The 17,883-nt window shown below is 36.0% G+C and overlaps 2 protein-coding genes across 2 annotated transcripts; both read right to left on the reverse strand.

Annotated features, from left to right (window-relative positions):
* Nucleotides 1-517: 517 nt before the first annotated feature.
* On the reverse strand, nt 518-7,920 carry bmi1a (bmi1 polycomb ring finger oncogene 1a). The gene is made up of 10 exons (XM_027176763.2): nt 7,206-7,920; nt 3,270-3,401; nt 3,081-3,177; nt 2,905-2,960; nt 2,557-2,607; nt 2,248-2,353; nt 2,118-2,163; nt 1,889-1,987; nt 1,672-1,752; nt 518-1,538 (listed from the first exon to the last, which is right to left on the reverse strand). The coding sequence occupies exons 2-10, from the start codon at nt 3,385-3,387 to the stop codon at nt 1,221-1,223; spliced, it is 972 nt and encodes a 323-aa protein (XP_027032564.1). The 5' UTR covers nt 3,388-3,401; nt 7,206-7,920; the 3' UTR covers nt 518-1,220.
* Nucleotides 7,921-8,836: 916 nt separating this feature from the next.
* Nucleotides 8,837-12,285, reverse strand: commd3 (COMM domain containing 3). Its single transcript, XM_027176780.2, has 8 exons — nt 12,097-12,285; nt 11,347-11,458; nt 11,206-11,269; nt 11,086-11,120; nt 10,747-10,807; nt 10,609-10,665; nt 10,323-10,385; nt 8,837-9,033 (listed from the first exon to the last, which is right to left on the reverse strand). The coding sequence occupies exons 1-8, from the start codon at nt 12,230-12,232 to the stop codon at nt 8,974-8,976; spliced, it is 588 nt and encodes a 195-aa protein (XP_027032581.1). The 5' UTR covers nt 12,233-12,285; the 3' UTR covers nt 8,837-8,973.
* Nucleotides 12,286-17,883: the final 5,598 nt, after the last annotated feature.

Genomic DNA, 17,883 nt, shown 5'->3' on the forward strand with positions numbered 1-17,883 from the left:
TTACGTTTATGTTCTGTAAAGCTGCTTTGAGACAATGTCAATTGTAAAAAGCGCTATACAAATAAATTAGAATTTAATTGAACAGAATAAACAGTAAAAGCTTAGTATCCTTTATTCCTTCTTAACCCGGGTAGAGCATTATAATACTAGCCTATGATGTGTACAGAATTATTTAGGGTTCTCAATCCGAATCACGTTTACACACATTCTCATTGGTCAAAATTTTACACCCGAATAGTTTCGCCGGAGAGCTACACGTATTTATCAATAGCAGTTCTTTTACAATTTAAGCCTGCTTAAATTTTACTTTACTAAACTTTACTCCGTCTAACCGGCTTATATAGATTTATATTTAATTTCTTAAATATATAAACACATACACACAGGGGGACATTTACTAAATAAGAATTGTATTGGAGTGGAGTTATAATGGCATATTCTATTTATTGTAGTGTGCATATTCACATTGGTTTGTTTGGTTTGTTAAATAAACACCAGAGGGAGCAAAAGGCAGAGATAAAGGCAGCAAAAGTGTAAAATGTTTATTTTTTTATACTGTGCAACAGTCACAATACAATAATTATTCATACAATCAAAACAAGAAGACAAATGAACACTGAAGTGAGGCTATCTACACGGCCTAGGTTATAACCTTGAAGGTTTGGGTGTGGGGCAGGGGAATGGGTAGTCCCATGGTGCTTCAGAATTTACATTACTGTAAAAATTATATATGCACAACAACTACAACTTAAATTTCTCTAATCCATTTTAACTGAATTGAATATATATTTTCTTTGATACAACCTCAAATGCCACTTGAATATAACAGGAATGTTTAGTAGGCCTAACTAGCCAAGGAAGGCAAACTAAAGCCTTTATCATGTGTTTAAAAGAAAGTACAAGCTTAAAATACTAGCAACACCTCTTGATTTGTTTTATTCCAAAAAAATAATAATAAAATAAAAAAATGCATTATAGAAAAGTAGGTTCAGTCTATTATGCAAACTGTTTCAGATGTTTTGCAAATCCCATAGCTTAGAGCCACAATGAGGCTACCGTTTCCAAATTTACTCCAGCAATTGGATGAAACGTGCCACTTCTACTATGTTAAAAGTTACACGTGAAATAGGAATAATGACAATAAAATGGCTACAACGACATGACATTGGCATGAAAAATAGCTGGGTAATTTGAAGTTGGCTTAGGCAGGTCTAGCCCCATCACCCTGAAGAAGTAGAAGATCCATTTAAAGAAGGTTTTCGCATTTTGTTGAACGTAAACTGCCGATTGGGGCTTCCCATTGAGGAGCCATTGACTGGGTTGGAAATGTGAGGAAAATGAGAATGAGTGGACTGAACAGGTGTGCTTGGACTCGGTAGTGGTGAGGATGTAGACGGAGCTCCAGCTGGGCTGTTGGCCTGGTCACTTGCAGAGTCACTTTCTGAGCGGTTGGCACTGCTTAAGCCATCCTGCGTGTGAGTAATCTTCATTTTTTTGCAGTTTGGACGTACTCGATATTTCAAGGGTAGCGGTCCATTCTGACATGAGTTTAAAAAAAAAAGTGTAAATTCTAAAACAAGTCAATAGCGTTGTATTAATTAAAAAAATCATTTTACAGGAATACTAAAGTGCTAATATGGCATCATGGCAATTTCATTAAGACCTCCTTACCCTTCTCCATGTGTAGATGTAAGCAATGTCCATTAATGTGTAGTAGTCCTTTAGGGGTTCATCCTCATACATGACTTCAATCTATGTGAAAGGATATTACCATGAGTCCATAAAGTGATCAGAATATTGTTTTCTGATCTACAACTAATTCAGTTTTTTTAAGATATTTAAAATGTTCTCAATTCAAAAAGAAGGTAATAAGTGGAAATCAGATTACCTGAAAGGTGCATGGTATGTCCATCTTACTTCTCAGAAATTTCCTCAAATGCATTACAGTCATGGCAGCAGGACACTGCAAGTACCTCTTGTTGTTTACCTTTAAAAGGAGACATGAAAAGTAAAAACACTAAAAATTAGAGGCATAATAGGTTTCAGCAGGCAACATTACCAAGGTAAAAGATGCAAATGGACATTTGTAAACTATATTAATCATTTAGCCATTTTACCTCATCCTTAGTCTGTTTCTCTCCCTCACTACCTTGCTGTTTAGCCCTAGAAATAAAAGTAAAAACTTTATGCACAGAAGCTCTATATGGCTGTGTGTACAATTAATATTTTAGCTTCAAAAGTACATACTTGGTGTCAAAGAACTCGATTGACAGACTGATAATCTCATCATCTGTGATGATTCTCTTATCCTCATCAGCAACTTCACCACGGTCCTCATTAGATCCATTTGCAGCTTTTTAAAAAAATGAGACATTAAATAATTATATTTTTATTAAAAAAAAAAAAAAAAAACAGTAGTTCAGTACTTCAAACAGTAATTCAAAAATTGTGTGTCTTTTTGAGGATCATGACACTATAATAAACATTATAAATATTTTTGTCAATAGCATCACTGTCAAATGACTCATTATTAAAGACACGATTGAAAAGATTTACCATCCACTGAAGGGTGTTCAGCATAGAAATCTCTTCTTCGCTTCATTTCATCTGCAAAGAAGTTTAATACACTCAGGATAAAACAGAATACCAGCACTGTTCCGTTTACAGACTAGATGACATGGCATATTAGACGTGTGCATTTGTCATACAGTTATAAAACGAGGCATATTGTAATAATTGTAAGAGCAAGAGAATATTTGACATGCATACAAGGACATCAGACACAGTTTTGGTTAAAAAGTAAGAAAAGTTTTGAATCAAAATAGGATATGTCCATTATATTCTTATTCACCGCTTATTCAATCTTTGGTTATTTGCATCAATAGAGTCTACTGGATTACTTACTTTTGAAAAGACCTGGGACCAACTTATACACAATGTCCTGCAGAGTTTTGTCAGACCTGAAACAGTAAAAGGCATTGTCTGAGAGAAATTCATTCTTTACTGAACAAAAAGCAACCATCATGCAAGAGTCAATGTGGCAATTTTATTGTAAGGATGATGATTATTTCTGTTATTACCTAATATTGAGAAGGGGCTTTGTTTTGTGAACCTGGACATCACATATGGGACAGTATTTACTGGTCGCCAGGTAGCGCACAATGCACATTTTACAAACTAGATGAGAAAGATACGGTAGTAGGTTAGAAAAAGTATGCAGCTGACAAATCAATTAAAGTCCAAGATATTAAAATGAACTCAGAACTTACATGAATGCAAGCATTCTATGATTGTGGTTGCGTCGATGAAATATCCACCACATAATACACACATCAAATGTGGATTTAGCTCTGTGATCTTGATCCTTGTTGTGCGATGCATCGTCATGGAAGGTTAAGGTCCTGAAGAGAAATGAACATGTGTGTAACCATTGTGGCTTGGCAGAGGAGGAAGGCTGAATGACTGCCAACAAAAATGCATTATTTTCCAGAAGGAGACTGCAAAGCCTAATACACAAGGCTTCAATTAAGTTGTGCAGGAAATTATTAATAATCCAAAATAAATAGGCCCCTATTCATACACGGTTACTACTACTACTACTACTACTAATAATAATAATAATAATAATAATAATAAATAATAATAATAACAACAATAATAATAAATAATAATACACAACACCCAGATCACAACAATATGCATCAGATTAACAGATTTAAAACATTTTTTTTCTTTGTTTTAGCATCAATCCTACAAACCAATTAATTCAGTCTCAACTTTTAATCGCTCTATTTAAAGCAGCACACGCTTTATATATCGTATATCGGTATGAAAACTAAATTAAACCCTCTTATGAACCCGCGCGTATTATGAGCGATTCCAGGCGCCTCTTGTTTCTATAGCAACTCCGCACCAAATTAAGCGCAGCAAATGTAAATGCGATTTAATGGATGCACGCGCTACCTAATTCAACGCAGTTCAGGTGTCTATTTAAAAGATAAACGCATATACTCAAATTACGTGAGGTTTTTACACATGCATGTGATGTCACTACCACGTATTTAACCACACATCCGTCTAAAAAAAATCATGGGCATTTTCTCATTACAGGTTAAGGATACTTTATATTTGCATGAATTCACATCATATCATAATTCATATACATCACGTCACTGATCAGGAGAGACAGCACGCATTGCGCCATTTGAGCATTTATTTAAGTTTTTTTCCATAGCTCAATGATTAAAGCTAAAAAGAGATATTAATCTAATCAATGAAGCTTTAGACGCTACGTTTGGTGCTTCATCTGATGTTGTAATAACCCGATTTATATTTTAAAAAAAAGCCTTTATCTTGTATAATGACTAGAGATATATTTCCGACAAAGGCAAGATAAATAACTTTTCAAGATGCATCATTTCAAAGTGAAATTTTGTATGGCTGCCATACTATATAAATGCTGCTGATAATAACAATCAGAAGAATAGTTTTTGCTGTAATTGCTGCTGTAAATTAATCAGCTTTGTCCTACTGATGAATAATTTGGAGCCATTTGCAGTACACCTCCCTCTCGGCGTGCTCACACTCAGTAATACAGACCCCCTTGAGCAATTCTGTTTCATTTTGTGGTTAAAATATTCACTGACGTTCAATGGAAAAGACTCTTGAAGGTGGAGACAAAGCATAGGCTTTTTTTTTTTAGCACTCCAAGTTACAAGCTGCGTAAATATCGTTAAAAGGTTATTGAAGTCACTACCCTTTCTGTGGCTCTATGGATATTACCGAGCGTTCGAATTCTCAATACCTCATTTAACAGCCTGGTATTTGAGTCCAGGTATTCGCAAATGCGCAACAATTTGCCCCCAAATACAGATATGACAGCAGAGTCCAAAGGTTCATTTTAGCATTTCAAACCTAGATCCTTCCTGCTGTTGCAACCTCATATCTGTGGCTACAAAACCTCCCACAACCTCCTTCTGCAATCCAATGTTTAATGATAGTAATAGACATGTCATCTGAGAAGACTGCTATTGAAGTTCCTCTAGGAAATACTTATGATAAATATTAGTCATATACATAACTTCATACAGCAGGCCTATGCTTCGGAGGAGTAAGTGGATAACGCAAGATGAATCCTACTTAATACAATTTCTCCAGCTTTAATGATCATAAAAACATCATGATCATTTGAAGACAAGTGACTAAATCCACTGCACCACGGAAATTAACTAGTGCTATACGTGTAGAGGTGTGGAGATACAGTACTACACAATCACCACCACACGTGTGTTAGAGTAAGCAGTAACCATTGGGCCCTGCAGAAATACGACACCTACTAAGCGGCAGAGGAATAATTCGGGCTAATCGTCACTGACAACGCATAACCCTGGTTGATCAAAGAAAACATGCACTTGCGGATTTCATTTATTTACGGGATCGGCGCAGGACGGGTGGGTGAAATGCGCCTTGGTCCAGGGTTTGATCTGTAACGTTTGTCGCTGTAATAGCTTCCACATCCACTCAAAGCTTTTTGTCTACGGGGGACACTCATCTATACAAACTTCCTGACAATATTCATTAATGCAAACCAACAGGACACATAAGTAAGGCGCGCAAAAAGAAACTCAAGCGCGTGTATGACAAAGTTCTTGAAGCAGTATTGAATGTTGCATTGCAATAGCAGCGTTACAGACGTTTACATTTCGCGGGTTGTGCGTGTTTTAATGGTTTGTCTCGCTCCTGGGCTATATTTACAGTGGCCTGCAGACTAATGAGTGAAAATGCAAAATCAAAACAAACCAGCAATTAGAAGCATAAAAGCGGGATGAGGAATAGAAAAGAATACAAAACTCAGCTACTGCTGCACTCTAGATGTAGGCCTATGCATAATAATCATGTGTATGGACCGTCAGCAATAAACGACACGTTGGGTCAATAAATAATTACATTAATTATACAGTCATGCATCTCGGGGCCATGTTACGCGTGCAGTGCAGCCATGCACCTTGCCTTAAATGTTATCTTTACATAGGCCATCAAATGCACTTCTGACGCTCGAGGAAGCAAGTCATACAGAGATGACTATTCACCACATGCCCTTTACACAAACAAGACGGTTATTTTTGTGGATGTTGTCACCGTAGTCTATATGGCCAACTCAAGTGCGTGAGCAGAAAAACTGAACACGCTTTTACACGCGGACACGTTTAATGCACCGTTTTGCGTCATGATACACAGGCATATGTGAAGGTGTGAAGGTTGCACGGTGCATATTTTTTTAAGCAGAAATCACCAAGCTATCATTTTCATTACATGCATGTGCATGCACCTACATAATTTTAAAATAAGGTCGAATAAAAACCTATAAAGAAACGCGGGCAAAAATAATTACTTCTAAGCTACGTGTGCAAGTAAAATATAATACACATATACACAAAAAGACGAGGAGATAGCTAAATCCTTGCATGGGACAAGACAAAAATACCCTCATTTGTCTTATATATGCGCCAATAAACCTTGCTTAACACACGCACCCCCAGGACGCAACTCAAACTATTAATAAAACTCATTTTTAGCATGCTGCATCATTAATTTCTCTCAATTTAATCCCACCACGGCTTTAAAGGATGACAAGCCTTTTATGATCCGCGGGCAGCTTCACCGTTTCACCACCGGCAATTAGCCGACCATATGAATTTAAGTTGAAAAGACGTGCAAAGTGGAACAATTCCCACACCAGACCCATTGCATCGAGTTCTCAACCTGTTTAAGAATGCATATCTATAAAATCGGAGAATTACACGGTCATATAATGAGCAAAATATCATTTAGATTGCGGGCGCGCGTGAAGATTTGACTCGACACGCTTGCGAGCACGAGACAGCGGCTTCGTTTCATTACCAACATAAGCACTAAATTCAAATAGAAATACACCGGTAACATGCTAAACCAACACATCACAAACACCTTAAAACATCGTAAACAAATAACGACGGAAATATTAGAAGACGTACAGGAGAAGAACTAAAAGCCGGAGCTCGTGCGTGGACACAGAGTTGGTTGTGTGAGCTCGAGCCCTTGTCTGTCAGCGCCTGCATCCAGCAAAACGCGGATCCATGTTAAGCTCACAAAACCGCATACATTCACCAAAAACAACCAGTCTGAAAAAAACACATTGGTAAGAAATGATCCCGGAGAACACATACCTGGCAGAGACCGAGATGAATCCTCAAGAGCGTAGTTTAGACAATGAAAAGTTGCGAGTCGTTCAGCAGAAAGCGAGCGCGAGCCAAGCGGCCATTTTGAAAAAGAGCTGCAGACGCTGTCAATTGCAATCAGAGTCGTTGCTACGGCGCATTTTAGTACCAGGAAAAACGTTTCTTCCGGGTTTCCAATGTAAATAATGACGGCTTCTTATATTTAAATCCGCATAGGTTCAAATAAATGCAGAAAAATGGCTTTTCTCTCGACTAAGAGCCCCGAATCGCGTCTTTGTACAACGCTGCTCTGATGGCTCGGTGGAAACTGACACCGTCCCCCAAAATGGCTTGCGGTTCGACCGCCCCGCGCGGTCACGTGACTCCTTTGCTTAAGGGCGGCCTGGGAATTAGAGCTACGGGTCGATGCGTTCTCGCTAAAGATAAATAAGAATTGAAATTCAGCATGCTTTAGAAAATACTTGTGGAAAACCCTATTGGTGTTTCTCACGTGTATCGGTTTTCGACCTGTGCGTCATGTCATGCAGATGCAAATTGGTTTTTATACTCCTTCTGGTGCCCTTTCTGTAACAAACTTTTAAATGGACGTGACATCACGATGTCTGTGCGTTCACTGAGACTGAGAGAGTGTTTTAAACACGCCGCAAAACGCAAACAATTTACATATTTGCATGCATATTGTTTTATAGGCCTGTTAGAAGAAGCGCCAGCAGGTCAATGCACGTGCCGGCAAATAAATAAACACATTTCTTAACGATTAAAATGCAGATATTCACAGATTGTAGATAGTTCATGTGATTAGAACATTTCAGGCACGAGCTGCACACATCCGGGCTGTTTTAAGATTTAAAGAGTAAAGAGTCCTTTATTGGCACAAAAAAGGGGGTTTGGTGTTAATTGGGTTGTGTTCAGCTCAACGGTCAACGATTAACATTTAAGTTGAGGAATAAAGTGCAAGACAAGGCGTGCAAGAAATAAACCTTAGTACTGAGAATGTGTGCAGTTGGTGCAGTAGACTATATATGTACTGAAAAAATAGTGACCGACAAAGGTAAAGAATATCAATTGGTAGAATTGACTGTGATCTGAATTAGGAGTGTAGATTAAAGAGTTAATATAGTACAGTCTGTACAAACATCACTGCATACCATACACGTCCAAACTGACACGTTTAAATGTCTTATACACGTCATAAATAATGTAATCCCACGAAACAAGACTATACAGCCTGTCTTTTTCCTTTTCATCTTATTTTTTTCTAACATGTACATCTTGCCTGAGATTGTTTTTTTGGTTGTTGTTGTTGTTGTGCTTATGTGGGCCCATAGACCACTTGTTTATGGAGCAAGATTCCCCATGTAATAAATAGGACTTAAAAACCCAAAGGAAGAATTTTAAGAATCTTCCAGTCTTCTTTACCGGTGAACTGATCTAATTGTAAGTGTGAACCTGATTCAATATCTGCCAGACTAAAATTTGCAAGCCAAACAATCCTGTTTTCCAAACCCTTTAAATGCTTAGTTCAGTTTTAACGGCTGTAGAAATTTACGCACAAACTTAGATACATATGCAATGATGCAAAATGAAACATATGACAACAACAAACCAATGACAGCGCGTTGATTTTTATTTATTTATTTTATTGTGAACACTGAAACGTACAAAAAAAAAGCCCATCACACATCTCACTTTGCCGGATAGAGGCTGGAGATGGAACAAGGTGCAATGCAGAACAGAGCTATAAACCCTTAAGGCGTCAGAGCTGGGTGGCTCTCTCCACACTCTTCGCTGCATCCTTCATCTTTCCCACTAAATCCTAAAAAGGGTTTAAAATAGCTATTATTAATAACGCACTGGGTACAAGGCATATCCTCACAAATCACCACACACTGGTTTTGCGCCAGAATAAAAATGGTTAAAAATAACTCTGGTTTGTATTGTGCTAATCGTACATGATGCATATACATGAAAATTGTAGTACAATCAGATGTACTTATTTATTTAAATTATGAATGGTGTCTCCCAAAACTGAATAATCTCTGTAATGTGGTTCATATAATCCACATAATCTAGTCGGGGAATTTGCGTAATTAATTTGCGTAATGATTTGGTTTGTACGCATGAGGTTAAAACGCATTTATGAACTACTTTTATATACAACAGATATTTTCTTGCGTGCTAATGTAGCATATGTACGATTAAAAGACAGTTTAACAGAGAAACATGCATTCAGAAAGCACGTGACAAAAACGTCACCAAATATTTAGGACAATGCTCGAGATGGCCACGCACTATATTTACATTTTTGCGTCACCTGCCACAAAGGCCGGGTAAAACGATGAATAATTAAGATTGTTGTCTTTAGTTCATAATAAAAAAATGTTATGAAAGCAAATGGCTGTTGACACAAAGTTTAATGTGGAGGCTTTATTTTAACTGCATTATAAGTTGGTAGGAAATGACTAAAACCACCATTGTGAAGTATGAATGCTTCATGTGTGCTTCTTTCAAATTTTATATTATTCCTCTCCCACACAAGGTTTGCTCAAAAAAAAAAAAATGCTTGATCAAAAAGATTTGCCTAAAATTTGGGTCATGAAAAATACTAAGTTGAATAAAATAAAAGGCACATTTTCTCTACTTTTTCCCTTTACTACAAACATGTATTGTAGGTTTACAGCTTTAAATCATGACAGTGACAATAGTAGTTTTTATATTTTTCTTTTATACCAGTGCCCTAATCAGGAAAACATGGTTACTGAAAGTGAAAGTGAGAGAGTGATCATACAGTCATTTATATGACCATGTGGCTTACCTAGTTGAACTAGATGGACTACAATTATACTGCATACATTATACTTAAATATATCATTGAGATTTTTGAAGACAGTTTACATCATCTTTTCATTTAAAGAGGATTCTATGTACAGTAAAAATGTACCCCACAATATAGAACAAACTAATATCCTGATAAAACAGTCTGAATTGTTTTGAACAGCCTCAAATGTACTAGTGAACTACAATGAATGTACTTGTATCATTAAACGGGTACTAATATATACATATACTTATATAATATTCAACACAATAGTTTAATAAAAGTACCTGAAGTTGTTCCAATGAGCAGCTAAAATTTAGTTTCGAAGAGGCTCCGTTATTCCCGCCATTCTGAAAAATGACCATTCAAGCAAAGATAATAAAACAGAAGAACAAGAAATGAATTTAAATTAAGAGTCTACACTTTTGACCAGAAGGTTGCAAGTTCAAATCACAGAGCTCCATCCTTAATCCTTAAATGTGCAGATCTTTGATTACACTAGATTCTGCTTTGGATTAAAGGCAAAAGAATGCAAATGTGTATTTTTGGAATATGACAATTAGAGGCACTTACCTCAGTGTTGAAAGAAATCAGATAGGATGGCTGATTGACCTTATGCACATGGCTGTTCTAACAAAAGCAGTATACATCATTCGGATTGTTGCTCAGTACAAATTGTCAACTTTTCTGTATGTAAAAAACATATATTACCTTTATACAGTAATCTAAGCGCCAAGAAACATCCGTTATGTGAGGAGGACATCTATCAATGCTGAAAAATAATCAAAGCACATGTTAAACATAGTGACCAGGCTTACTGGTATATATAACTTATTGGTCTTTGTATTTTAAAGCTATTTAACTTCCATTATCTGCCTATACAACTATAAACATGAAGCAACCAAGTCAAGAACATTGTGTAAAACTGGCTACAGCTATTCCACAGAAAATAAGCGTTACATTTCATACATTACTGAGTACAACAAAAATCGCTCAAATGTGACAATTTGACAGTAAGTGTATGCATATGGTGCAAACAAAATGGCCTACCTTGACAACAGCTTTTCCAAATTAGCTTTGTTTTTCTAAATGTAAAATAAAAAGTAATGTCACAAACATGTTTGTTTACAAATCGCTCAGCAGACAACACCATTTGGAGGAGGAGATCACCTGATAGAGCGCATAAAACGCCTCCACTCTCTCGCCATCATATCTGAGGTCTTCAAGGCATGAGCTGTAAGAACGAATGTAGACTTTAAGGCAAAGCAACTTTAAAAACACAAAAACACACGAATAACAATATTAACTTACCATACAGTTGACCTGTCTGCATTCTGTTTTACTGCTTCCAGTATAAAGGTTGTTGCTGCAACGTGACAGTGTTTCAGGAGAGCCTGATCATTGTTTTTTAGTTCTGGGTAATCTAAAAGGAAACAGACAGAGATGACGCTTCACTAGAAGTGCATTCAAAAGGTCAGGGCACCTATATAACATCTAGACCACAGGTTCCAAAACCTTTTGTAGGTGAACATTGTAGTGTTTCTAAAGCCCTGCCAGCTAATCAGCTCATTCACTGCCCTGTCCTGTCCTGGATTGGATAGGAGTGGGTGTGCAGCAGAGAAAACAATAACATGTGCAGGACAGGGGGATCCCAGGCAGGACCAGGGCTGGAAACCTGTCATGGTTGTAGCATAAAAATCAATGCAGATATTTAAGCAGCTCTCTGTAACATTGCTTATCTGCATTAACAATCAATGTACTCGAGCACAAGCTATTAGTATTGGCTCAATCGGCTACGTGTTGTCAGGAACGTTGTGAATAGGCTAAAAGCCTCTTGTTAGCATGCTAGCATAACACTATAAGCTAAAAGTCTGTAAAGGGAGCTGAATTAGGATGTCCACACTGACATCACAATACAGTTTTCTGAGGCTTAATCATTTTTTGAATCTAAATGAACGGTCGTTTGTTAAGAGAACACGTATAAAAGAAATCGTATTTTATTTCATGCCCGTTTTCAGACAGAAGTGTTCGAGTACAATGGGCAGATTCAGCTGGACTTACCGAACACGTTTTCGGTCGGAAACGACAGCAGACTGCGAAAGGCCGCTTCGGTGAAGATGGTGAAGGATTTTAAGTCCAAAGAAGCTGGATCGGATAGGGACTGAAGCCCCTTTACGACCGAATCTGACAACTCCATTTTGTGCGGAGACGCAAAGCAAACCGCGTGGTCACGTGACCAGGTCAGCTGATCTGAGGCAGGTTCCGCGTTGAATGTAAAAAAAAAAAAGGAAAAAAATAAAATACAATATAAAGTGGTTATGTTCACGCAAAAAAAAGTCTGGTGGTGAAATATATCCGACTTTTACACTGGCTAATTGACACACGCAGTAGCTACAAGCTGACACCATTATAGATGAATTCATCACATAGAAGTCGATGGAGCTCTGAGGTTTTTCATGGACGGTTTTATTGCCTGGATAGATTCTATAACGTGTAAGAACCGGGGGACTTCTTACAGCAGCCTCCGATCAAACAAACCAAAGTGCATTACATGCAAATGCTTTACACTGTTGCACATCTTCTGCAGCTGGAAACGACGTGTTAGAATCCATGATCCCTGCTCCTGCACTTCAGGGTTTCTTTGCTCTAACACACTTGGGGGGTCGGGGAGGGGGGGTCGGGTAATTAACGGCCCTTCCTGAGATGAAGTCGTTGTGTTAGAGCAAAGAAAACACTGAACGTATGTGCAGCACAGGGGATTCATTTACAAATTAATGAATAACACACTTTGTGCACACTTTGTTTGTTTTTAATTGTATATATGCTGAAGTAAGACTGCACTGGACCATAAAATACAAACAAAGTGTGCGCACAAGTGTGTTATTCACTAATCCTGTGTATTAAGATCACACTTCAATTAATCTCACTAGGACGTTTAATCTACAAATTAGTGAATAACACACTTGTGCGCACACTTTGTTTGTTTGTTTGTATTTTATGGTCCAGTGCAGTCTTACCACTGCATGTATACAGTTACAAATCTTCAAGTTGTTACGGGGATGTGTGTGATTCAGGGTCATAGCCTTCTGTATCCTTTTAAATTAAATCAGCCTCATGATATTTAAGTCAAATCACATTATGTGTTAAACCATTTTTGTTGGTCTTATGTATACATATATGGATACAGTTCAACTGTATGGTATGGTTTGCTTAAAATAGCCTTATGGTATTTTGTCTTCCACGCTGGATATCAAAGTCATCCTATAGTTTGACATGTGACCTGAGACTGGCACTTTTTAATGGTTTGAAATGGGATTCATATACGTCATTCATATTCATATTCTAAATGTGGCTTATTGCTCTCTGAGAGAGACTTTGTGGTCTCTAGCGTAGAATAGGGTTTGATGGTTATTTAGTGGATCTAATTAATTTTTGTCCGCAGTAAATGCTTACTGGGAAATCTATTCACATCAATAAGTGATGCAAAATTTTTAGATATTAGCTATTATTCGACTGCAATGTTAATATTTATCAGGGAGCCTATGTGACTAGTTGTATCACATAAGACGAATGTGCTAAAATCAAGTCTAGTTCATTAACACTTTACACTTATTCATGATTTTTATTTTTATAGTAAGTACACCAAAATTAGGGTTGGATTTGGTTATTACATCTATGCAACATGCATCTAGACAAAATAGAAAGAAAAAAACCCTCCACAGTCTGTGATTATTCAAAGAGTTTTTAAATGATCATTGAATAATAATTGGTTCAAATACCAAGTAAAAGGCTGAGGTCTGGGTCTGTAGTAAATCCTGTCCTGCACATTTTAGTGTTTTTCCTATTCCCAACACATGAATTAACAGGTTATTATCCGATTTTTTTTTGTTTGTTTGTTGTTTTTTGTTTGTTTGTTTGTTTGTTTGTTTGTTTGTTTTTTAGCAAGGTGCAGGACAGGTTTTTCCAGGACCAGGGTTGTGAAACTGTGCTCTAGATGACTGGTATAATTTAAGGTCATTTGTGTTTCAGCTCTCAACCCGGCCTCACACCTTCCAGTGTTAATCATTGCACCGACAGCCTTAAAAACCATAAATCTTTGACCCATCTGCAACGACTCAAACACCCCTTAAGGGTAATCAGTGTCTCCGCTGTTATTAATTTTGTGTTTCACTGTGAAAAACTCAGCACCGCAATACTCAATTACATAAATCCAGCACATTGTTATCTCTGATACAAAGAAAATGATATGCATTCAATTATCAGGACCCATATGTCGACTGCAGATAGATATTTAGAGCACTTTAACTTAGTTAGTGTTTCTTTTTTTTTCTTTTTTTAGTGAAGTGGATTCAGAGTCTAACCTGAATACTGGACGCCAGGGGGAAAACACAATTCTGTCAATTGCAATTTGTCTACAGTTTCTTGCAGTTTGTAAAGCTCGTTTTATTAACCATGCTATACTGATTTTTATTGTAAAGAGGCTGTTCTGTAAAAGTCATGGTCTTGAATGTGTCTCACACCTGCAGCATTTGCATGTTTTGCACGCTCATGAGAATAGAGATGACATTAAAATCAGTGTCGTCTGTTTTATTCAGTTTCACTGAAGTCCTCAGATAGGCGTCTACAATACTGTCAAAAAGCTATTATCAGTGGATGAAACCAACACGTGTAGCAAAATGTAAAAGTGATTTCATTGTAATTACAAAAATATTTTGGAACCCAGAAAAAAGAGGGAGTTATATATAATATTTTTAGCTGCCTGCGTCCTTAAGAGAAAAAGCATGAATTTGGGACAGAGATTTGAAACTGATCATTTTTTCAAAGTCGCATAGTAGCTGTTTTATGTGCACAGCCACTAATGTTATTACACCAAGCCATATTCGTAGCCCGAGTGCTATGAGAGAACTTATCAAGTAACTATACACGCTCCAGAACTTAGGCCTCCTACTATAATTTGTTAACCTAGAAGCCCAGAACTGTTCAAAACGAAATCTATAATTAATACTATATATATATATATATATATATATATATATATATATATATATATATATATATATATATATATATATATTATCTATAACATATATTAGTTTGTTTTTTTACAGTTATGTGAAAAATCACTATAACAATTCATACAATTAATTACGGTGTTCTTGGTTCAGTGTTGGTTTGTCTTCAACAGGTCACCTCAATAATAAAAAACTAAATAAATAAAAACAATTAATGTATTTTTTTGTTTTGTTTTATTACATTATATATATCAGTATCATTGAATCATTGGATTACGATAATTAAATTAATCTGTCCTGTGGTTGCTTGTACAGTTTTCTACAGTTAAATGAAGATCCTCACCCTCATCCTTAAAAACGTTTAAGAACTTAATTTTTTTATATTTTCATGTGAAAGTTAACCTGATGACCATCAAACTCAAAAAAAAATCTTTTGAACACACGTTAAGAAAACTGTTCAATGTCTGTTTAATCGGTGCATATTATACATGGCCAAAGTTTTGTATAAAACTGAGTAATTCCAGTCATCTATGATGCTGCCACAAAGTGTAATGAAATGAAATGAATGAATCACGCGTCTTAAATATGACAGACGTTTGTTTGGTTACAAGACAGCCAAATAAATTCAGCAATATTGACTCATATGAGCTTTTTAGTAGACCTGTTAAGTATTCAATGTAAATGTATTTTAATGAAGAACAAATAATAATAATAATAATAATTATTATTATTATTATTATTATTATTATTATTATTATTATTATTATTATTATTATTATTATTATTTAGTTTTAATACCGATATACGATATATAAAGCGTGTGCTGCTTTAAATAGAGCGATTAAAAGTTGAGACTGAATTAATTGGTTTGTAGGATTGATGCTAAAACAAAGGAAAAAAATTGTTTTAAATCTGTTCATCTGATGCATATTGTTGTGATCTGGGTGTTGTGTATTATTATTATTATTGTTGTTCTTGTTGTTGTTGTTGTTGTTGTTGTTATTCTTATTCTTATTCTTATTCTTATAGTTGTTACAAAATATGTTGACCACTGTTTGTAAAATGTATTTCCATTTATAAATAAGTATACAGATGAAGAGAGGAGAGGAAAGCAGGGAAATAAGAAGAAAAAGCAGGGAAAACACTATATATAAAACAAATAAAATAGGTCTCCTAACAGAAACGTCTCCTAACAAAAAGGTTTATAATTAGGCTTAGATGATTGAGCTGTTATAGGAATGAGTGCATTAATGTAACCATATTTTTTATGATCTGTGCTGTTATAGAAAGTTAATGAGCACCATCTGGTTTAAGATTTAAACCGCGCTATTTGCCAGGTATTGTCATTAACACGTCTGTTCAAATAAATCTGTTAAATATTAAGATGTGACGTCATCGCGGACGCCATGTATTCTGCTTAAAATTCCACTTCCAAATTTTCCTCTATAGCACTCACTGATATAGACGCAAAATAATCCAGGTGTTGCAGGAAAAAAAAAATATTTGGACAACAGGTCCTCAGAAACAAAATGCTAAAATCAGACTAAAATCAAGCAATTATTTTTTAAATCAATTTCTTTCTAGCCATTTAGCCATTTATCCGTTATTAGTATATATTAGCATAGTCTCTCTCTCTCTCTCTCTCTCTCTCTCTCTCTCTCTCTCTCTCTCTCTCTCTCTCTCTCTCTCCCCGAGACTTTAAAGTTTAATAATAGAGACATATCTTTAGTAATACTTTATTTAATTATTATGTTATTACTATTAATCTATTACTTAATTAGTAATATTTTACACTCCCTTCATTGCACTGGAGCTAGTTTTCTTTGAAAAGGTGGAAAAGACCCCCCAAATTATGAGGGCCCATTAGACTTTAGAGTAAATGCTCTGCTCTTACTAACTCTGCAGTATCATCAAAATGTATTTTGTATTTGTGTTTTCTTTATTGTTTTAAAATTAGACTATTTAAAAAATAATAATAAAAAACAACAACTAAAGAAACTGGTCAGATATAAGTTATATAATGGATTTATTGTTTACATTCAAGGTTCCAGAAAAGTCTATTTGGACTCAATAACAATAAAACAATCAAACTTTGACATATTTTAGACTTAAATTTCAACTCCTAATTTGCTTGAGTATTTCTTATTGGCCGCTTCACGCTTTGTAAAATAACAAATGCCTCCGTGACGTTTATTATTTTAGCTCCAAACCTGGTAGAATGGATAGAAATCACAGCCTTTTGTCAAATGGTGCAGGCTGTAGAATATGCATGATGTGCCATATTCAAGCTGAAACACACAGCTGGATTCTCACCACATATGGAGAAGAAAACATTTTCTTTGAAAGAGAAACTTTAGCGGCATTTACAAAAATGCTGCTATAAAAGCTTACAGAAAATCAATTAGCATCTGTTTTCCCCACATATATTCACAACCCGGGTTTTATTTGAGCCAATAGCACAACACATCCATACTTTAGCCTTCATTAATAATCAGATAATCATATTATTCCCAGTATGAAGCCGTAAGGATGTGATGCTGCAGGTGACGCGCAAGAGAAACAGCCGCCATTTTGTTGCAGACCCACATTGTTATTCCACAAAATGGATGTAACAAATGCTGTTTATACGTTTGCCCATATAAACCTCTATTAATAATTTGTGGGTATTTTGTTTGCTTTTACATCTTATTAGTCCTTTCAAGCAGCAAATGTTTACAATGAGCCTTACAAATGAGCCTTTTGCGATAACAGTCTGTTGCTTTACTAGGGGGAGGAAATCACACACACACCTGTTTTATAGACTCTTCATCATCATAAAGATTCAATACAATTCACC

This window comes from Tachysurus fulvidraco, chromosome 25, assembly GCF_022655615.1.
Source record: "Tachysurus fulvidraco isolate hzauxx_2018 chromosome 25, HZAU_PFXX_2.0, whole genome shotgun sequence".
Taxonomy (NCBI): Eukaryota; Metazoa; Chordata; class Actinopteri; order Siluriformes; family Bagridae; genus Tachysurus; species Tachysurus fulvidraco.

Excerpts from the sequence above, each read along its gene's own strand:
- bmi1a (XM_027176763.2), bottom strand. The coding sequence starts at position 3,387 with ATGACGATGCATCGCACAACAAGGATCAAGATCACAGAGCTAAATCCA. Across the intron at positions 1,753-1,888 it reads ACATACCATGCACCTTTCAG|ATTGAAGTCATGTATGAGGA; the intron begins GTAATCTGATTT and ends CCTTTCACATAG. Across the intron at positions 1,539-1,671 it reads ACATCTACACATGGAGAAGG|AATGGACCGCTACCCTTGAA; the intron begins GTAAGGAGGTCT and ends AACTCATGTCAG.
- commd3 (XM_027176780.2), bottom strand. The coding sequence starts at position 12,232 with ATGGAGTTGTCAGATTCGGTCGTAAAGGGGCTTCAGTCCCTATCCGAT. Across the intron at positions 11,459-12,096 it reads TCCGACCGAAAACGTGTTCG|ATTACCCAGAACTAAAAAAC; the intron begins GTAAGTCCAGCT and ends GTTTCCTTTTAG. Across the intron at positions 11,270-11,346 it reads GCAGACAGGTCAACTGTATG|CTCATGCCTTGAAGACCTCA; the intron begins GTAAGTTAATAT and ends TCGTTCTTACAG.